The 19,282-nt window shown below is 49.7% G+C and overlaps 1 protein-coding gene across 3 annotated transcripts; it reads left to right on the top strand.

Annotated features, from left to right (window-relative positions):
- The first annotated feature begins 867 nt into the window (after positions 1-867).
- Positions 868-18,032, top strand: Tex33 (testis expressed 33). Of its 3 annotated transcripts, XM_021183795.1 has the most exons (7): positions 868-938; positions 1,018-1,110; positions 6,645-6,705; positions 10,290-10,720; positions 11,409-11,553; positions 17,575-17,685; positions 17,870-18,032. In XM_021183795.1, exons 3-7 carry the CDS (start codon positions 6,684-6,686, stop codon positions 17,959-17,961), a joined length of 801 nt encoding a protein of 266 aa, XP_021039454.1. In that variant the 5' UTR covers positions 868-938; positions 1,018-1,110; positions 6,645-6,683; the 3' UTR covers positions 17,962-18,032. The 3 variants fall into 3 exon arrangements, with proteins under 3 accessions (XP_021039454.1, XP_021039453.1, XP_021039455.1); XM_021183794.1 differs by lacking the exons at positions 868-938; positions 1,018-1,110 and adding an exon at positions 2,268-2,372; XM_021183796.1 differs by lacking the exons at positions 868-938; positions 1,018-1,110; positions 6,645-6,705 and adding an exon at positions 8,065-8,152.
- The last annotated feature ends 1,250 nt before the right edge of the window (positions 18,033-19,282 follow it).

The raw sequence follows: 19,282 nt of genomic DNA, 5'->3' as shown, positions 1-19,282 counted from the left end.
AGTTTGAGGGTGGGGCCAGCTCTGTCCCACAGTAAGATCCCTGAAGAGTGTGGGGCAAGCTGCCCACCTGTTGAGTTTGCACATGCCGGTCATCCCAGCACACTGGAGGCTGAGGCAAGACTCTCATGACTTTAAGGGTGGCCTGAGCCTCATAAGTGAAAGAAGAATGCTTATCTAACAAATACCAGGCCCCATGGATCCCAGACCTGAGTATCGCTGTCTTCTGAGGAGATGCTGAGAGATGCCCACCTGTACCCCCTGGGCAGCAGAGCTAGTAGTGTTCACACTCATAATTCTGTCTCCATACCACCATGGAGAAACCCCAACTTTATTGAGCTTGTCTGCAGCCAGCCCTGTAGTTTCAGGTGGACAGGACCCTTACTGTCACACCCATGCTTTAAAATCTATTCCCTGATTCCCACCATCCAGCACAGATACTGAGGATTCATTACTCCGAACCACACTTGTGCTCCCAAACATCCTCATACCTCTCCTGTTCTGTCTCTTCTAAACCAGCGAGCTTCTATGCATACGTCAAGATCCAGCTCAAATGGCCCTTCTGGGAGCCCTGCCCCCACCTTTCCCTAGACAGAGTTGGTCACGTTGTTTATTATTTGCTTGCACTTCCCAGAGTGTCCTTTATGCTTGATCTGAGCCCCGTGAACCTGGCACATGGATAGCCTGACCTTGGTGGCCGCTCAATGGTTATTTCTGAGAAGGTGTATCAGAGAGTGGCACATGAGAGTCTCCGCTGTCCTTTCAATCTTGGCCCTATCAGCCAAAGATACTTTGTTACTCTGAGGTAACAAAGGCTGGTGCATAGTGTCGCCATGGCAACTTCAATGACCATCTTGGAATGCTGCTCCCTAGTAACCCACTGGTCCTCTTGGGTAGCAGTGCTACTCTGTCCGACCCTCCAGAGTGGTTCACCCGGGGAGGTGAGGCAGAGAGACCTGTGAGGTGGGTGGGGCTCCATCACCACCTGGCGGTTGGTTCATTTGCCTTCTTCCCACTCAGAGCTGCTGCTTGTGAGTGCCAGGTGCCCAGGCTGCAGTTGCACGCAATCTCCCACCATCCTTGGCTTACACCTCGCAGGATTTTGCTCTTCAGGTCAGTGACATGGGCTGTGAGTTCACCTTCTGTGTGAGTCAGCGAAGGCTGCTCTAACTGACTGTAGCTCTGCGAAAAGGGGCAGCTATAGGGGCATAGCAGGTTGTGACTGGACATGGAGGACCAGCTAGGATCAGAAAGCTAATTTGAAAGTGCTGATTTCAACCTCACGATGGATCACAGGAGTTATCACATGCTAGACGCTCACCTTTCTATTTAGCTCCACCCCTAATCCTACTTCTCTGAACCCCATCTCCTCCATCATGACGGAGGGGAAGTTCACAGAGACCCTGGACATCTATGTGGTCCTTTTGAAGACACACTAATTTTCTGGTTAAGGGAATTGAGTTTTAGTCACTGTTCTGTTGCTGTAAGGAGACACCAAGACCATGGCAACTCTTATAAAGGAAATCATTTAATTGGGGCTGCTTTATAGTTCAGAGATTTAGTCCATTGTCATCATGGTAGAAAGCATGATGGTATACAGGCAGACACGGTGCTGGAGAGGTAGCTGAGAGTTCTACATTTGGATCTGCAGGCAGCAGGAAGAGAGAAAGATATTGGACCTGCCTTGGGTTTCTGAAGCTGCAAAGCCTACCTCTATGACACACTCCTTCCAATAAGGCCACACTTCCTAGTCCTTGTCAAGTAACAACACTTCCTAATGACCAAGAATTCAAATGTATGAGCCTATGAGGGCAATTCCTAGCCAAATCATCACCGGGTGCTCATGTGAGTTGTAGCAGTCAGCTTTTGCTGTGTAACAAATCACCCCAGAATTTAGCAGCTTAAAATGTTGGTGTTTATGGCCTCACAGTGGGTTGGGAAAATGGCCACAGTTGTGGTGAGTCCTGTTTCAGTGTCTCATGGTATGGCTGGGACTTTGGTCTCAAGAACTTTTTTCCCCAAGGCTTCTTACATAGAAGAAGAGCTCTTCATATGCTGTTGGACAGAGACTACCTCTGCAGGGTGCCCCTCTATGTGGCCACTGGCCTCCATCAGAGCCAGGGAGGCTAGAAGTGTCTGAGAGAGCATGAGAACACAGACAGAGCCCGTTCTTTATGACACGGAGGTGACATTCCTGAGTCCCACCAATCTGCTGATTTGAACAAACTACTAGGCATGCCTGCCTCAGGGGGAGTGGGTTACACTGTGAAGCAGAGATTCCCTGGGAGCCTTTCAGCTGGTCCCCAGAGACAGGTGTCCCTCACACATGGCACCCCCTTGAGGGTCTCTGGCACCTCACCTGCTGAGGGATGATGGTAAATGGAGAGCTCTGGGGAATCACTGAATTAGGTCCAGACATCGGTGAGGTTCTCACTAGCAGGAACCTTCCTGTAGCCACCAGCTGCCAGGAAGTATCAGGCATAAGGGATGCTGCAGGCACTCCTATTCAGAATAAGGATGGAGGAGATGCACAGTCATGGGTCGCCAGTGATTCTGAGCCCCTTGTCAGATGTTGGATGGCCCTGGTGCTGGCTGCAAGGCAGGAAGCCATTCCCCTCCTGTACATAGCCCAGCAGCCCTGTGCATGAATTCTCTTCCAGGCTAAGTGAGGTCTTAAAAATTTGGTCCAGTGGTGTCTGCTCATTTCATACAGTTGGCATGGGCTTCCACTCCCAGTTGGTAACGCTTTGATGACAGTTTGGTAATACACTGCCCAGCCCTCTGGGCACTCTGGACAGAAGCCATGTCTTGCTTGCCTGAGGAAACTTCCTGAAGAACTTTCTATGTGGTGTGCTTCTCTTTACAGTGGTTCTCACCGTTCCTAATGCTGTGACCTTTTAATACAGCTCCTCACGTTGTGGTGATCTCCGACCATAAAATTATTTTTGTTGCTACTTCATAACTGTAATTTTGCTACTGTAATATAGGTTATATATAATATATTATTTATGTGTGTACTATATAAATATAAAATATGTCATTATCTGATATGCATGATGGTCTTAGGTGACCCCTATGAAAGCAGTCAGCCAACCAGCAAAGGGGTCAAGGCCTACGGGTTGAGAACCACTGCATTAAAGAGTCAGTCCTTCATGTGGCTAAAAATAATGTTCTGGTCTTCTTCTCTTTTTTTGCCCATGATGTTAACAAGTTGTATGTCCTGCTGTTGACTTTTGCCTGAAAGTGCTTTGAGCCTTTTGTGCGTTTGTGTATGTGTATGTATGTGCATTTGCATGTGTGTATGTGTTTATGTGCATTTTCATGTGTGTGTCTGTGTGCATGTTCATGTATGTGTGTGTCTATGCATTTGCATGTGTGTGTCTGTGTGTGTGCATGTGTTTATGGGCACCAACATGTGTGTGTCTGTGTGTGTGCATGTTTATGTATGTGTATGTGTGGGCATATCTGTGCACCTATGTGTGGATGCCAGAAGTCAACCTCCAGGTGTGTCTCCTCAGGTGCCACGTACCCTGCTTTTTCTCACTGGTTGTGAACCAATGAGGCTACGGTGACCAGCCAGGGAGCCCCAAGGCTCTTCCTAGCTCCACCTCCCAACACTAGGATTACAGCTATGCACCACCACTCTTGATATTTTAACATGGGTACTGAGTATGAACTCAGCCCCTTGTGCTTACACAGCAAGCATGTTATTAACTGTGCTGTTTCCCTGGGCCCCAGAACCATCTCCTAGTTGTGTATCTTTGGGCACATGAAAAGGACAAGAACGTTTTTCTTTAAAAGGCATTTCATTGTACTTTATCTGTTGTGTACACAGACAGACAGACACACATGTGCATGTATGTGTGCATGAAGATACCCATGTGGGAGAGAAAAAAGACAACTTGTGGGAGTCAGTTCACTTCTTCCATAATGTGGGATTGAACTCAGGTCATCAATTTTGTTTGGCAAGCACCTTTACCTGCTGAGCCATCTTGCTGGCTCAAGTATGAGATTTTTCAAGGCCTAGAAACCTGGCTCCTTTATGTTTAATGGTCCTCCCCACAAGCAGCCAGAGGGATGCAGCTTGTACTCCGAGCCCAGGTGTGGCTGGCTTCTCTATCACACCACTCAGTTTGCAGCTCTACCGTCTTCCTTCCACATCGCTGTAGGCAGCAGAGCCCCTGCACTTTTACCACCAAATACCAAGGGATTCCTTCCCCTAAATCCTTCTGATGGTTCCCTGCAGCCCAATGTGCCCTTGACAGCAGGACCCATTTCTTGATTCCTGCTCATCTGGATCTCAAGATGAGCAGGAGGCTTGCCCTACCAAGCACCCCAACCTCCCCAGTGTACCCACTGCTTGGTCCAGAACCTCTTGTTTGTTTGTCCTGGCAACACCCCAAGTTTGGTACCAAAATGTACGCTGGTGAGATATTGCCATGCAACACATGATCAGATAGCACAGGCAACACAGGGTCAGATAGCACAGGTAATATATGACCAGATAGGAGTTTTCAAAGGTCCTAATGTTTTGGTTTTTTGTTTTAAAGTGTGTTCAGAAGTCTTGAGCTAGGGTCTCACCGTTTCTATGGCTACAGAGATTCAATTTCAGAAGGTCCCATGTGGAAGAATTTGTGCCTAAGAGATGTGCTGAGGAGAAAGAATGTGGGTTTATTGAGTGATGGCCATAGCCTGTTCCGTGGTGGGTCAGGTCCCATGGATGTAATGTCGAGTGGGCCAAATTCTTAGAGTCCTAAGTTGGAAGATCCACCTTCAAGTTCTTCCAGGCACTGGCCTTCCTTGGTTCTTTGAGGACATTGTGACCTGGGGCCTGTGCTCCTCATGAACTGCCAGCCAGAGGCTGCCCATTCCCTTCCGCATGGCTTATGTATGGGATGGTTTCATGCATGGTAGGGCAGAGTAAGCCAACTGAAGAGAGCCAGGGAGAGTACCAGTTGGGCAAATGGCATGAATCTAATCCCGGAAGGGATTTAACCACTTTCATCACACTGTTTTGATTAAGAAACAAGTCACTAGGTCCAGACCATACTCAAGGACTGACTAGCCTGTGAACATTGTTGGAGGGGGGGAGGTTCACTGGGAGTCGTATCAGAAAATGCAGTTGTCAAATGAAAATTTCTACTTTGTGGTGCTGAGGATTGACTCAGGGCCTCATGCACTCTAGGCAAGTGTTCCCTAACTGAGCCTTGGCTCCATGTAATTTAGTCAAAACTAATAAGGCATTTTGACTAATAACTTTTCAATAGAATAAAATTGGTCTGGTTCCTACCTAATTTGAGCTTGTTGGGTGACCTTAGACCAGTCTCTCTCTCAATATCTCTCTCTCTCTCTCTCTCTCTCTCTCTCTCTCTCTCTCTCTCTCTCTCTCTCTCTCTCTCTTTCTGGGCCTCAATCCTCAGAGCCCCCTTTGATGGTTACTTTTGTCAACTTGACACAATAATCTCACTGATATACCTAAAGAGTTCAGGTTGGACTTTGGGTGTGTCTGTGGGAGATTTGTTTTGATTATGTTAATTGAGGTGGGAAGACCCAGCCCACTGTGGGCGCCACCATTCCCTGGGCTTGGGTTCTGGACTGTATAACAGTGGAGAAAGTGAGCCGAGTAGTAAGCACATGTCCATTTACTTTTCTCTGCTCTTAACTGTGAGTGGGATGTGTGTTGCTTTTGAGTTCCTGCCGCCTTCACTTTCCCCTGCGAGGATGGACTGCAATGCGGAATTGTGAGTTAAAAGGAACCCTCTCTCCCCTAACTGCTTTTGACAGGGTGTTTTGTCACAGCAACAAAAATGAAATTAGGTCACTCTTCTGACTCAGACTTGCTGCTTCTTCCTGTCCCTCCCTTATTTCAAAGATGCTCACATGTCAGACCCGGCTTCATTGCAGTGACATCACTACATTTGTAGAAACTTGGGGGAAATGTCCCATGTGCTTTAATTAAGGGGATATAAATGAGAGAAGGATCCCTTAGGAAAAGGGGACACAGGTACAAAAGCAGGAGCTTTTGAGGATGCAGAATGGATGTTCTTGGGTCCTGGGTCTCTTTCCAGGTTCTCCTTCCTTCTTCAGTAAACGACCATGGGTAAACTGAGCTGGGGGTGAGGTTCCACCAGGCATTCATGAGGCCCAAGTTTTCACGCTTCCCTTGCCTCATGCTGCCACATTCTAGCTGTCCCATACAGGGGCCACATGGGAGGAATGGAGGCAGCTCAGGAACACAGACCCTCCGAGATTCAAGCACTGTGAAGAGCCACATGGCAGTGTTAACATAGCAGCCGATGCTTCTATGACAACTTTCTATTTGAAGGGATAAAGCCAGGGCCTCCTGGAGCTGTTGGAAGAGAGGAGGAAGAGATGGGAGGGGGGTTAGGAAGAAGCAAGAGAATCTCAGTGACATGGTTATGTGAGAAAGGTCATGGAAGCCCAGGTGGTGGCCTTGGCTAGCCAGAAGCATCTGGTAGTGCTGGGGTCTGGGGTGTGCTAAATGATGAGCTAACAGCGTAGCTGCAGCACGGGGTGCCTGGTCAGGGCTGGCTGGATCTCTGGGGCCTCCCTGGCCAGTTCTCAGATGTCACCCTTTATGGAAACTGTCACCTGAGGCCACTCAGAATGTGCTGCTTTGTCTACAGGACCAAGCTCAGACATTACGGATCCCAGAGCCAGAGGTGATGGAGCTGAGCCACCGACAAGGTAGGACAGAAAGATGGGAACGTTACCTACACAGACTGGCTTCTTGGAGTGAGGTGGGGTGGGGCTCACCTCCTCATCTCCCTCAGTCTTGCTGAGGCCTCTAGATGGCACGGGTTGACCCACCCAGGATACTCTGCTCACAGAAGGAAAGTGGCGGGAACAGTTGCTGAGCCTCCCATCTGCCAGACCTGGAAGCTCTACCTTAATGTGGTTTTGGTCTCTGGCTTCTTTGAGTTAAAATTGGGTTGTTAGAGAGCTCTCTATGCACCTAAAGTGCAGGACTATGGGAATATAGAGCAGGGTTGGTGCATCTGTGCTCTGGGTAGTACGTACAAGAGATGGCAGGCCTGGAAGGGGAAAGGGGTCTTATGCAGGTGTGGCTGAGCTAGCATAGCTCTGGGAAGGTCCCCAGGGCAGCTGGGAATGGCAAGGACAATAGGGAGCATCATCAGGGTATTCCTGCCACAAGCTTCCCAGTGACTGGAGCCACCCAAGAGCTTAAGTCTTTCCTGAGAATTCAAACACAGGAATCTGTTTTGAGTGAGCATGAGGGGCATTTTGATAAAAAGGCCAAAGTCAGAAAACGCTGTTCATGGTCCTTCCATGTTCAGAGTAGTAAACAAAGTAGGGCTTGCTTCCTCTACTCATGTGGCTGGCAAAGGGATGATCAGAGATGCAATAAGACTTTAGAAGGCCAGATGCAGGCAGGCAGATATCCATCTACCCATCCATCCATCCATCCATCCATCCATCCATCCATCCATCCATCCCATTCATCCATCCATTCTATCTATCTATCATCCATCCATCCACCTACCCACCCATCCACCTACCCACTCATCCATCCATCCATCCATCCCACCTATCCTATCCATCTATCCATCCATCCATCCCATTCATCCATCCATTCTATCTATCATCCACCCACCCACCCACCCACCCCATCTACCTACCCACGCATCCAACCATCCATCCATCCATCCATCCATCCATCCATCCATCCATCCATCCCATTCATCCTATCCTATCCTATCCTATCCTATCCTATCCTATCCTATCCTATCCAATCCATTCCATCCCATTCATCTATCCCATTCCTCCATCCCATCCCATCTGCACCATATCAGACCCCAAGGAATAACATCAGCAACCCTCAACACTTCTGGAAGACAGAGACAAGTAGGAGGTTTCCCAATGGACAAAGGTAAACGATCTTTGCTCTTGAGCCCAAGAACCCAGGACCCACCCAGGCCTGAAGTGCTACTAACCCTGAAGGCTGGCAGAAGATTAGGCTGCTATTGTTACTTCATAATGGCTCAACAGATGAGGCAGCCCGGAGGGCAGGCTGGGTACATGGCACCAGTGAACCTTGGGTCAGGAAGGAGTGTGAATTCGCTCCTGCACAGACATTGTCTTCCTAGGGGCAGGCGACACTTGAGCCTACCAGGCAAGTGCTGGGTAATCTGCTCTGCCTACCTCGGCTTATAGGCTTGCAGCCTAGTTCTTGAAGGCCCTACTGCCTGGCTGTCTTCTGCTTTGGGAGGAATCTAGGAGAGAAGGAGGACCATTTGGCTCCAGAAGACAATTTGTCCCTTTGGCTTTTGTGGGTAATAAGGGGAGGGGGCAAAGCATGGAGTCAGACAGGCAAGAGGAAGTGGGGAGAAATGGAGAGAGAGAGTCCCCTTTTCTCTACACCCTCTCCCTGGTGAAGCACCCACACCATTTCCAGTGGGGTGGAGGATTCTGACACTACCCTCCATGACAGCTGAGCAGGACCTTTCAACAGGGCAAGAAAGTCACCACAGTGAAGCCTGATGTTTGCACCAGCCTGTCCTAAAACCTGACTGGTGGCCACCGAGCAGTGGGGCAGCAGCCAGGGGCTATGAAGTAGGAAGGGATGGTTCCTCCCTATCAGTGGTGTGGACTGGACCCTGAGGGGCAAGGATGTGTTTAAAGCAAGTTAGAATGCAGCATGAAATCGGATTTCATTGACACACAAAAGCAAAACAAAGTGTTGCAGACTGGAAGACTCTTCTAGAACATTTAGGGGCAAGCTAACCACACATTTCCAGCTGACTCCTGAAGCTGAGAGTAAGGGCAGGCTGTGGGGGCCACGAGGACTCTCGTGCTCAGCAGGTGCACTGGACTAGGCACCACCATGTTGCTTAGAGAAAACACTCCTGGTTAGCCAAATTCAGGGCCATCAATTCAGCCTGCAATCAGATTAGAGGAGACTGGCATCCTGGCTTGGATGAGATGTTTTTATTCTTTGGGGTTTGATATTGTGTAGACCTCTGTTTGTCTTCTCCTTTACTGAGGGACTCAAATGATCTGGGGATCATGGAAAGCCTGAAACTGGCCCCCTACATGGACTTCACCTGTGTGACCCTCTTCCCTTATCTATGGGGAGGAAGGAGGCATTGTGGAGCTTTCAGTTGAGGTAGAAAGGGAGAATCCGGGTCAGTGAGGTTGGACTGTGCATAGTGCTGAGCAGGGAACTGGCCTAAGCCATCTTGGGGCTGGTGTGACAGGAGGTGTTTGTATGTGTGGGTGCGCGAGTGCTTGTGTGTGTGTGTGCATGTGTTGGTCTGTACTGGAAGAAATAAACTGATTTGACTTTCAAAAAAGAAGGGTGGTGGATGGTGGATGGTGGAAAAGATGACTCAGGAATCAAGAGCCATAGCTGCTCTTCCAGAAGATCCAGGTTTGATTCCCAGTACCCTCATGATGGCTCACAACTGTCTGTGACTCCAATCTCTGGGAATCCAACACTCTCTTCTGACCTCTGTGGGCATGTGGTGCCTGGTCTTAGGTGCAGGAAGAACACCCTTATACATAATAAAAATAAAAATAAAGGTTAAAGAATTTAAAAATTTGTAAAAAGGAAGGGACAGCCTCAATAGGTCGTAGGCCAGCCTGGGTGATGCTGAGAGGTGAAGTGACTCAGGGTGACCAGGGGATGAGGCGTCGGTCCCTTATCTGAGCTAGAGATGACGGGAGTAGAAAGCCCTAAGCTGAGGACAGAGTTTGGGGGTAATACATGTGGGAACAAAAGGAGAATCCTGAGATCCAGGAAGGTGACTGGAATGGAAGGCAGAAGACATGGGGGACAGGGAGCAAAGAGCCCGTTCAGGCACTTTGCCAACCTGAAATTTGGCCAAGCCAAGAGCCACCCCTGCCACCCCCATGCCTAGTGGACTCATCTTATGGTTTGTTGAGGCTCCAAGGGAGTAAGGGAGCTGACCCGAGTGTGCCAGGGAGCACTAAAGCTCAGAGAGGCTGGATCGCTCGCTCGAGGCTGTGCATTTCGGACAAGCCTGGGTCACAGTCCCTTTGGTCACAGCCTTGTGGGGACAACTCTGTGCTGTGGAGGTCTGCCCACTGATGTCCCTCTGTCTTCTCTGCGTTTGTGCCTTGCCTTGGGATCCTGCGGCTCCTGTGCTCTGCCCTGTAGTCTGGGTCTGGCTCTCTGGTTTTTGTCTATTTTTCCCTCCCATTGGTCCATCTGTCACCTGCCCTGCATCTGCTTCCCATGCCATCTTGTGCCCTCTGACCTCTCACCCTCCATCTTACTCCCTGCCCAGGTACAACCACGTTGACAAGGACCCACCCGAACGACAAGGAGGGGCAGCAGGACATGAACTCCTTCAGAGCTAACCATAGCTCCTTAGGCAACTCTAAATTTAAGTACCATGCAAGGCTCTCCCAGAGCCCCTTAGGCAGCTCCCTGGGCCAGGGCCACCTGGAGACTCCACCTCTACCACCAACTCCTACCTGCAGGACTTCCCTGGCTATGAACTCCCATCCTGAGGACCTGAAGAAGGGGGCATCCAGATCCAGCTCGAGAGATGCCAGGGAGACCTTCCGAGAGGGATGTGTCGGGGAGGAAGGCCGAGACTCCAGGTCCCCAGAGCAGAGGACAGTGCCTCTGAGCAATAAGGACAGCGTCATTCCTGAGAACATCCGCCACAAATTTGGGAGCAAGATGGTGGACCAACTGATCTCTGAGGATCAGGTGACAAAGCCAGGGACTCACTCGGGAGGCGACATGGGAAGGAAAGTTTTCCTTAGAGGCTTTTAATAAGGACTCAAAACCCATTCTTACAAAAGGTCCTTATACTGTTAGACCTGCTTCTTTCAAGGCTCTCAGGTCTACCTTCCACCCCTGTGTTACAAGTAGGAAAATAGAAGCCTAGAGGGTCCCAAGACCTGCCAAAGTCAAGAGTCTGCTCTATGTCAGAACTGATCTCATGGTTTCCTGCCTCATAGGCCCAGACTTAACCTTGTGGGTCTCAGTTTCCCTCTTGGTATGAGAAAGAAGCTAGTCTCAGCGACAACTAAGAAGTTTGGTCTGTGGGATGCCTTAGTATTAGGCAGCAAATTGGGGCTCTAGGGTTCCTCAACTATGTAAACTGGGGAAGTCTGGCCTCTTGAAGTCCTGTTTCGTCAACTCTACAAATGGTGGGGACAGACTCAGCTTATAAAGACCCTCTTTCTGATGGTGTATACAGTAGGAGCTTAACATGTATAGGATCATTGCTGTCCACTCATGTCTTTGCCCCCTGGGAGGAGAGACTGGATGGGGGAGGTATAGAACTGGCCCTGGGGGCTGCAGCCTGCAGAGAGGAAGGCAGGGTAGGAAGGAGAGGACATTCACTTAACCTTCCTGGTCACTTGTCTCTTGTCCTTGCCTCCCCCATCAGGCTCGACAGGCCATTGGTGAAATGTTTGAGGGCCAGAAGAGGCCAAGCTCATGGCCTAGCAGGACCCAGAGCCCCATGCAAGCCTCCTCCATTTTCTCAGACTACTACGACCTGGGCTACCACATGCGGTCCAACTTGTTTCAAGGTCAGGTTAAAAGGCAAGGGTGGGGTTGTAAGCATGCTCGGTCCCCTGGACACTGGGCACCAGAGGTCTTTGGGGCGTCTGGATCTTAAGGCCCAAAGGCACAATCCTACAGACATCACCTTTACAAGCATCCAAGGCATCCTCCTTGCTGACATGTCCTTTGGGAATACCAGGATCATCTAGTCCCTGGCAGGTGTGACTTCACTATGCAGGTTACAGTGAGGCCCTCCCTCACCAGACACCTATGGTTTTCTAGTCTGTAAACAGGAGGCCTAGGTACTCCAGACCTCTGACACCTTTGTTGATGGTGACAAGAGCAGCTTTATTGGGGTCAAAGGTCAGCTTGGTCACTCACTAGTGGCTGGGGACGACTGTGAACAGGAGGCCTCAGCTCTCTGAACCTCTGTCTCTTCCTTGTGCAACTGGGTTGATAAAGACAAAGTGGTCCTTACTGCTATGGGCAGGATTCCAGGACAGTAGGGTGACAGGTCATTTGTTTTGTTTTTTCCTTCCCTGGAGCTTGATGGTGACATCACCTGGGGAAAATGTGGGATGAAGAGGTGCCCATTTCTAGAAAGATAACTTGGCCCAGCCAGTCCTGTTTGGTTCCTGGGTGCCATGGGCTTTGTGTCACAGCTGGGCTTGTAGCCAAGAGCTTAAGACCTCCCAGTCACACGATGAGAGGCAGGAGTCACAGTGGTGGTCCCTAAGGGTAACAGGATTCCCAGGTCTTCTCTCCAGGATTTGGGGGTGCACAGTGGGTGTGTAGGCGCTTCCCCTCTCTGCACCCTTTTCAACTCAGCTTCACTGTCTAAAGTCCACTTTAACTGGCCCTCCTCCCTCCAGCTGTCTTCAGTGATCCCAGGGTCTGTCTGGCAAGACCTCCTTCCCCTGGCTTGGGTCCCTGTCACCCCAGGAACAAGACTCACAATGGAAGCCTTTCTGGGTTTTTCTTTGAGCCTGAAGGCTCTTTGTCACTGGCTGGGGGAGGGAAGCTAGATTGGATCAAACTGCTCTCTCTCGGAGACTGGGATTCTCTTTTCCCTGTTCCACACTGGTCACCAAAGAGTTCTTACTTACTCTACACTATAAACTACGTGCATGAGCATAAAAGGCTACTTCTCTTAGGGAACCATAGCCCCCTTCACGAGGCCTAGGTGGTAGAAGTGTGCCAAGGGAGAGCAGGAACCAGCCTCCGCCAACTCCCAAGGCTCACAAGGGTCCATTGTTGGATTTTCCTGAACTGACTGGCATGTAAATGGTATCTTAAAACTAGACTGGAGCAGCTTGCACTGGGAGACTGACGCCAGAATGAGGGCTTTGGCCAGCAGCACTTAAGCATGTGACTGTCTGTGTCCCTGTCAAGGTCCACCTCCTGGGATTCACCCAGGCACTCCCTGATAGGAGTAGGTGAGGCGTGGCTGCATCGAGGCAGGGGAGAGGAGCCAGACAGGAAAAACAGTCTGGGTCATGCATCCTAGAAAGTCATTTTCTGGGGTGGAGTAAGAAACTAAGGTAGTGTGGGAGACAGGGGAATGAACTTGTTCAATTTGCATGAAGGTTTGCTCCAGTGCAGTATGGAGGACACTGGGGATCTGTGAGACCGGATAGGGTAGACACTGGGACAGTAATGAGGAAGGGCTGAGGGAGGAACCCATGACTGCAGCCCGATGTGTTTGTTAGCCTTCTGTTACTGCCACATAAATGCCCAGGATAATCAACTTATAAAAAGGTTAGCTAGATGTAGTGATACATGCCTGTAATCCCAGCACTCAGGAGGCAGAGGCAGAGGCAGGAGGATTACGGTGAGCTTGAGGACAGCCTGGGCTACCTAGTGAGCTCCAGGTTAGCCTTGGTGATAAAAATAGTCTTTTTTTCAAAGTAGCAAAAACAAATCAAAACCGCAAATAGAGGAAAGCCTTACTAGGCCTTGTGGTTTTGAAGGTCACGTAGAGATGATCAATTGGTTTCTTGTCCCTCTGGGGCTTTGGTGAGGCAGGATGTCACAGCAGGGAGTGTGCGATGGAGGGAAGCCATTCACTTCATGATTCAGAAGCAAAAACAGAGAAAGAAAAAGGCAAGGTCCTATTATCTCATCGGGGCTCCTGCTCCATACCCTGTGACCTGAAGTCTCTCAGTAGACCCTACCTTGGTTTCAACTATCTTCCAATAGTACCAAACGGGAGGACTAAGCACTTGACATGGGCCCTTTGGAAGACATTTCACGCTCACACTAGAGTACTTGGTCTAAGTTCCTGTGCTGGCCCACTGCACATCTGGATGGCACAGGGTGCCATGTGGCAACTCTGGAGGGCTGGGTCCCCATGGCCTTAGGCACAGTGGTCGGGCATTTGTGTGATGTGGAGCAGTTGATCAGAAAGGACAGGCTAAAGAATGGACTTGGGTGTGAGAGTAGGATTAGGGCTAATTTCAAAGCAGTGGACCGAAAGGTCTGCAGATCAGGTTCCTGGTTGTGGTTCCGGAACCGTCCAGAAGAAGCAAGGTGGAGGGCAGGATGTGCTGAGTCATGAGTGTAATCCTGTCTGCTTTCTCAGGCTTGCTTTAAGCCCTTAATCCTCCTCAAGTCCACTTCTGTCTGCAGTGAGAAGGATTCTTTTTTCATTCCTTTGTGTGGAGTATTTATCTCCCCAAGAGCGCCATCTTCCCCAGGGACCCGTAGGAGTCTGCCCTCAATTTTCCACATACAAGAGTCGCTCTGGGGCCTCTCTATTCTTCCATCTCAGATTCCACTGTGGTCACTGAGCTATTGGAAGGTGTCTGGGAACATACACCATCCTTCTTGCAACACCACCAATAAGGTCCATGACATCCTACAAAGATGGCCCTTTGGCCTCCAAGTATAAACAGACACATGTATAACCCTGCCCCCCCCCCGCACCCCCCATGCACACTTACACAGACACACACACAAACAACAGACAGACAGACAGACAGACACACACACACATAACACACACACTGAACTGGAATTGTGTGGCTATTACAGATGAATGGTCCAGAGCAAGGGAAAGTACCCGAGTCTGGGTCTGGCTTTGACTTGAACTGGCTAGAGCTTCCGTTTCCAGAGCCAGCATTCTGAGGTGGTGTGTGTGTGTGTGTGTGTGTGTGTGTGTGTGTGTGTGTGTGTTGCCCTAAAGCCCTGCAGTCATTCTGCTGCTGTCAGCTGAAGTGTGGCAGGGGTTTGAAACCAAGCCCTGTGGTATGTTCTGCTGTCAACCTCATGCCCCGACCCCTGCTGGCTGGAGTTTGGAGATGTTCTTGGTGCTGCTCTAGTTGGTGCCTGCCCACCCACCCTCTGAAAGCCTGGGGATAAGACTCATCAGTGCCTTGGGGTTGCACCCCTTTCTACTGCCTTCGGCCATACAGTTGGCCCATGTGTGCACTGATCCATCCGCACAGGCCAACGCCCTTTGTTTTGTTGTGGTTTCCTCCAGACTCCGAGGCAGTGCAGGAGTTTCTAAAGTAAACTCTAATGCCGTCTAATTAGATTTATTCTGAGAGGTGAGAGAGAGGCAGGCAAGTCTCTGCCTTGGGGAATCTAAAAAGCCAAAGTAATCCTTTTAAAGGATGCTGGCCATCACCCCACAAGCCCCAAATCTGACCATTTCACACCATCACCTAGGGCATGCTTTCAAGTTCTGTCCAAAGGCTTGTGTCTCAGCTGGCTTTGATCGCCAGCTGTCATCACAGCTGAGGGCTTTGGACCAAACCTCTAATTCATCCTGTTCCACCAACCTTACAAGCGGTAGATACCAAACTTGCACATTTATTTGCCTTTCGGAGTGATTTCCAGCTTGCTGGCATCATCCTCAGAGAGTGCAGCCTGCAGTGAACCGCAGGTCCTTGGACATTGGTGGGACCTGCTGCGCAGCCCAGCTCATGGCTGTTCTGGCAGATGTCCTCATGAGCTTGCAAATCCTCTTTCGGCTTGAGACTTTGTGTTTGCCTAATAGGAGAGGCCTGCTAATGGCTTCTGCACAAACCCTGCCAGTCTTCATTAGCACTCTTTGCTTGATCTATTAATTAGTGAAAGATAAACCTCTAAATCCTTCCCATGGTAGCGGGCTCATCAATTACTCTCTTGACCTTGGTGCATCTATTCAGATGCTCGCACTGAAGCAAGCTTAGACCCGTACACTCTGTCTATACACATATATACATGTATTATGAGCCATGCTCTCTCTCTCTGATTTTAAGTGTGTATGAGGGTGTGTGTGTGTGTGTGTGTGTGTGTGTGTGTGTGAGACACACACAAATCCCATCATGCCTGTGAAGGTCAGAGGATAATTTACAAGAGTCTGATCTCTGCTTTCATCAGATGAGTCCCAGGTATTGAACTCAGGGCATAGACTTGGCAGCAAGCACCTGTACCTGCTGAGCCATAGTGGCAGCTCCCATTATTTTTATTTTTTCCTACTGCTTTTGACTTGCAATCTATTTTGTTTGATATAATTGCATCCAGCTGGCATTTGGCTGATGTATCCTTTTCTGTCTTCTTCATATTCATCCTCTCCCTGTGTCTTTTTTTAAAAGTATGCTTTAAATAATACAGGTCTGGAAATTATTTACTCTGACAATCTGTTCTCTGTAACCAGTGAGTGAAGTCAGCTTTTATTTCTGTTGCTGATGTAGTCGGGTCGATCCATTCTTTCTTTGTGTTTTCTATTTGTGTTTTCCATATGCTTTTTAAAAACTTAAATGAGCTTCTACACGTTTTCTCCTATCAGATTTTTTTTTGCTCTTTTCTACAGTTCCTCTTCATTTTCTAGTTATTTCTGACACTTTAAAGTGCATAGCAGACAAATCCTCAATGGATGGCATGACCCCCCTGAGCAGTCTCAGGACAGTAAAAGGCTGTCTTTGGTCTCTCTCGCCCCTCCCTGGTGTGATGTCCACCAGGACGCTTTGTTGTAAAGTCAAAAGATGGAGCTTCCCTGACTGGGCTCTTTAACCCTGCAGCCCTGATATATAGTCCCCTAGTGTTCCAAAAGTGAAATGGGCACAATAGTCACATCTGCTTCCTGGGAGGGCTGATTCAATGAGCAAACTTCTGGGGGAAGCATCTGGAACCATTCTTAGCTCCTGGTATATCTACACACACACACACACACACACACACACACACACACACGGGTGTGGCTCAGTGTAGAACCTAGTGTGGCAGTTGTTCTTGACCGTCATGTTGGTTGGATCGAGGTCTAGAAGATTAGTAAACAAGGCCTCTAGGCATGTCTGGAAGGAAATTTCCAGAGACATCAACTGTGTGTCTGGGGTGGGCGTGGGGTGGTGGTCTACCCTAAATGTGTGTGGCGCCTTCCATGTTTCCCAGTTGCCATGGTGAGCTCCTTCCCCCCACATGCTTGGGCACCTTGAACTGAAACCTCTGGAACCGTGAGCCAAAATAATTCTTTGCTCCCTTTAGTTGCCTGACTCAGGCATTTTATCACAGCGACTGGAAACGGATTGATACAATGGCTGCTGCCTGAGATGGGAATGCCTTGCTGCGACTAAAACTGAGCATGGGATTCTGAAACTAGCTTGCAGGAGGAATTTGGAAACGTTTGGGGTTTTGAGCCAGAGAACTACAGGCTCGCTTAAAAAGGGAGCTGAGGAGTTCACGCCACCAATGAAGTTGTGCACAGCGTGGACTGTTCTAGTTTGCTCAGAGGGGAACAAGGATTATCTTGGGAAAGGGGCTAAAGGTCACTCATTCTACAGCCTGAAAAAAGAACGGGTTTACATTTGATCCATGTCCTGAGACTTTGTGGGAAGCCGAGTTTAAAGATGGGCTTCATCTTCCCAAGGTTGAAAGCAGACCTCACCCTTCTTCTATGTACAGAATCTGAAGCTCGGAGGGAGAGGTTAAACATTGAGGCCACACTGAACCCTCCCACTCCCCTTCTCTTCCACAACGAACACCCACAGAGTAAACTGAAACTAAGATAAAGCACAGGGTGCCTAGCTTCTGTGACCTGGGGATTTCTTTATGGTGTCTGACAGGCCCACCCCAGGAGACAAAGAGCCTCATGAAGGCTTCCTACACACCGGAGGTGATAGAGAAGTCGGTGAGGGATGTGGAACACTGGCACGGGAGGAAGACGGATGACCTGGGTAGGTGGAAGCCTGGGGGAGGGGCGGCTCTTTCCTCCACGGGCAGGGAGGGTGTCTCAAAGTGCAGAGCAGGAGGGGGTTCCTTGAGGTGGATCTGAAGAGGCATGGGGGCACGGACCCCCGGGGTCTGTACCCCCCTGGAAGCTGCTGGCCGCTGTGATGGTTGTTCTCCGGTTCCCTGCAGGCCGGTGGCACCGGAAGAATGCAATGAACATGAACTTGCAGAAAGCGCTGGAAGAGAGATATGGAGAGAAGAGCAGATCCAAGGCCAAGTAGTTGAAAGGACATTGGGAGGAAGCTTGAGAATGTTGCCAATAAAGAAATAAAGGCTGTGGTCTGCCACTGTGCACTGCTTCTCCCTGTGCTGGGATGGCGGGTGTGTGTGTGTGGGGGGGGGGCACGACCATGCATGAGGCTAGAGGAACAGCTGAGGAAGACAAGCACCACAGCCCGGATACCCAGACAGCTTCTTCATGCCTTCCTCCATGTCCTCGGGGAGAGTTGGGGGAGCTGATCCAGTGTGCTCTGGTGACAGGTCCTCTACTAGACACTGCTAGGTTGCACCCTGCATATGGGCCCCTAGTAGATTTTAACTGTTTCTAGAAGTCTATTCCGCCCACACGAACCAACGGATGTCAGAGGAATTGTCCACGACACCCATCTCTTCTAGCCAAGGGGCAGATCTGATGGGTCTCTCGTAGGCACAAGCTGATTGGTTCCGAGTGGCCACGTGGCTCAGCTTGGGCCAATAAGGGGAATGACAAGGTGTAGATGCTGCCTGGGAAGCACTTATCCGAGCTGAGCTTCATGAAGCAAAGCTTTCGCTACTCCTAACATGCTCAACGAGAAGTCAGGAAGCCACGCAGACTGCCTTGGCGGACATTCTAGAACCAGAGGAACTGTGGGCGGCTAGGCACGGCCTTAGTCTTTCTGGACCTTGCAGAAGCCACTATTTCTGGACCACAGCAAGGGTAGGTACTATGGCTGGGTTGATTGCCACAGCTTGATGAGTGACACATCTGGGTTGGAACCACAGTTGGGAAGAAGGGCGCTACAGCTGGGGAGGGTACCACATCTGGAACGGTACCACAGTTGGGCTGCACAGCTTGGACGGGTTAACACTCCTGGATGGCTATTGTAATTTGGATAAATACACCAACAAGAATAGCAGAGATGATTGCCACAGCTTCGATGAGTACCAGTGCGTGCTGAGTACCACAGGTAGGGTGGGTATCATGGGTGGGACAACACAACTGGGACCAGCACCAAAGCTGAAAAGGATAGTCTAGATCCAAGTGGAATGGAGAACACATTTGAAGTGGGTACCACAAGCTGGTCTGCCTATCATCTGTCATATTTACTTGGACTTCTCCATGGTATAATGACTGGCATCTAGGAAAGATCCAAGGGAGGCAGATTTAGTGGGCAATGGTTTAACCAGTGTTACACCGGGTGGTTAATGTCCCCATGTCCTTGGTCTAAGAACACATGGTCAAGGCTAGACCGTGACACGGCATTCCACAGATAGTACTGTACTTCAAGGGGCATCTTGAAGACTGCCAAAATGGAAATCTACCATGGTGATCACTCCACTTCG

This window comes from Mus caroli, chromosome 15, assembly GCF_900094665.2.
Source record: "Mus caroli chromosome 15, CAROLI_EIJ_v1.1, whole genome shotgun sequence".
Classification (NCBI taxonomy): domain Eukaryota; kingdom Metazoa; phylum Chordata; class Mammalia; order Rodentia; family Muridae; genus Mus; species Mus caroli.
This window is presented reverse-complemented; position numbering and strand designations above follow the sequence as displayed.

Excerpts from the sequence above, each read along its gene's own strand:
- Tex33 (XM_021183794.1), top strand. Across the intron at positions 10,721-11,408 it reads AACTGATCTCTGAGGATCAG|GCTCGACAGGCCATTGGTGA; the intron begins GTGACAAAGCCA and ends CTCCCCCATCAG. Across the intron at positions 17,686-17,869 it reads GAGGAAGACGGATGACCTGG|GCCGGTGGCACCGGAAGAAT; the intron begins GTAGGTGGAAGC and ends GGTTCCCTGCAG.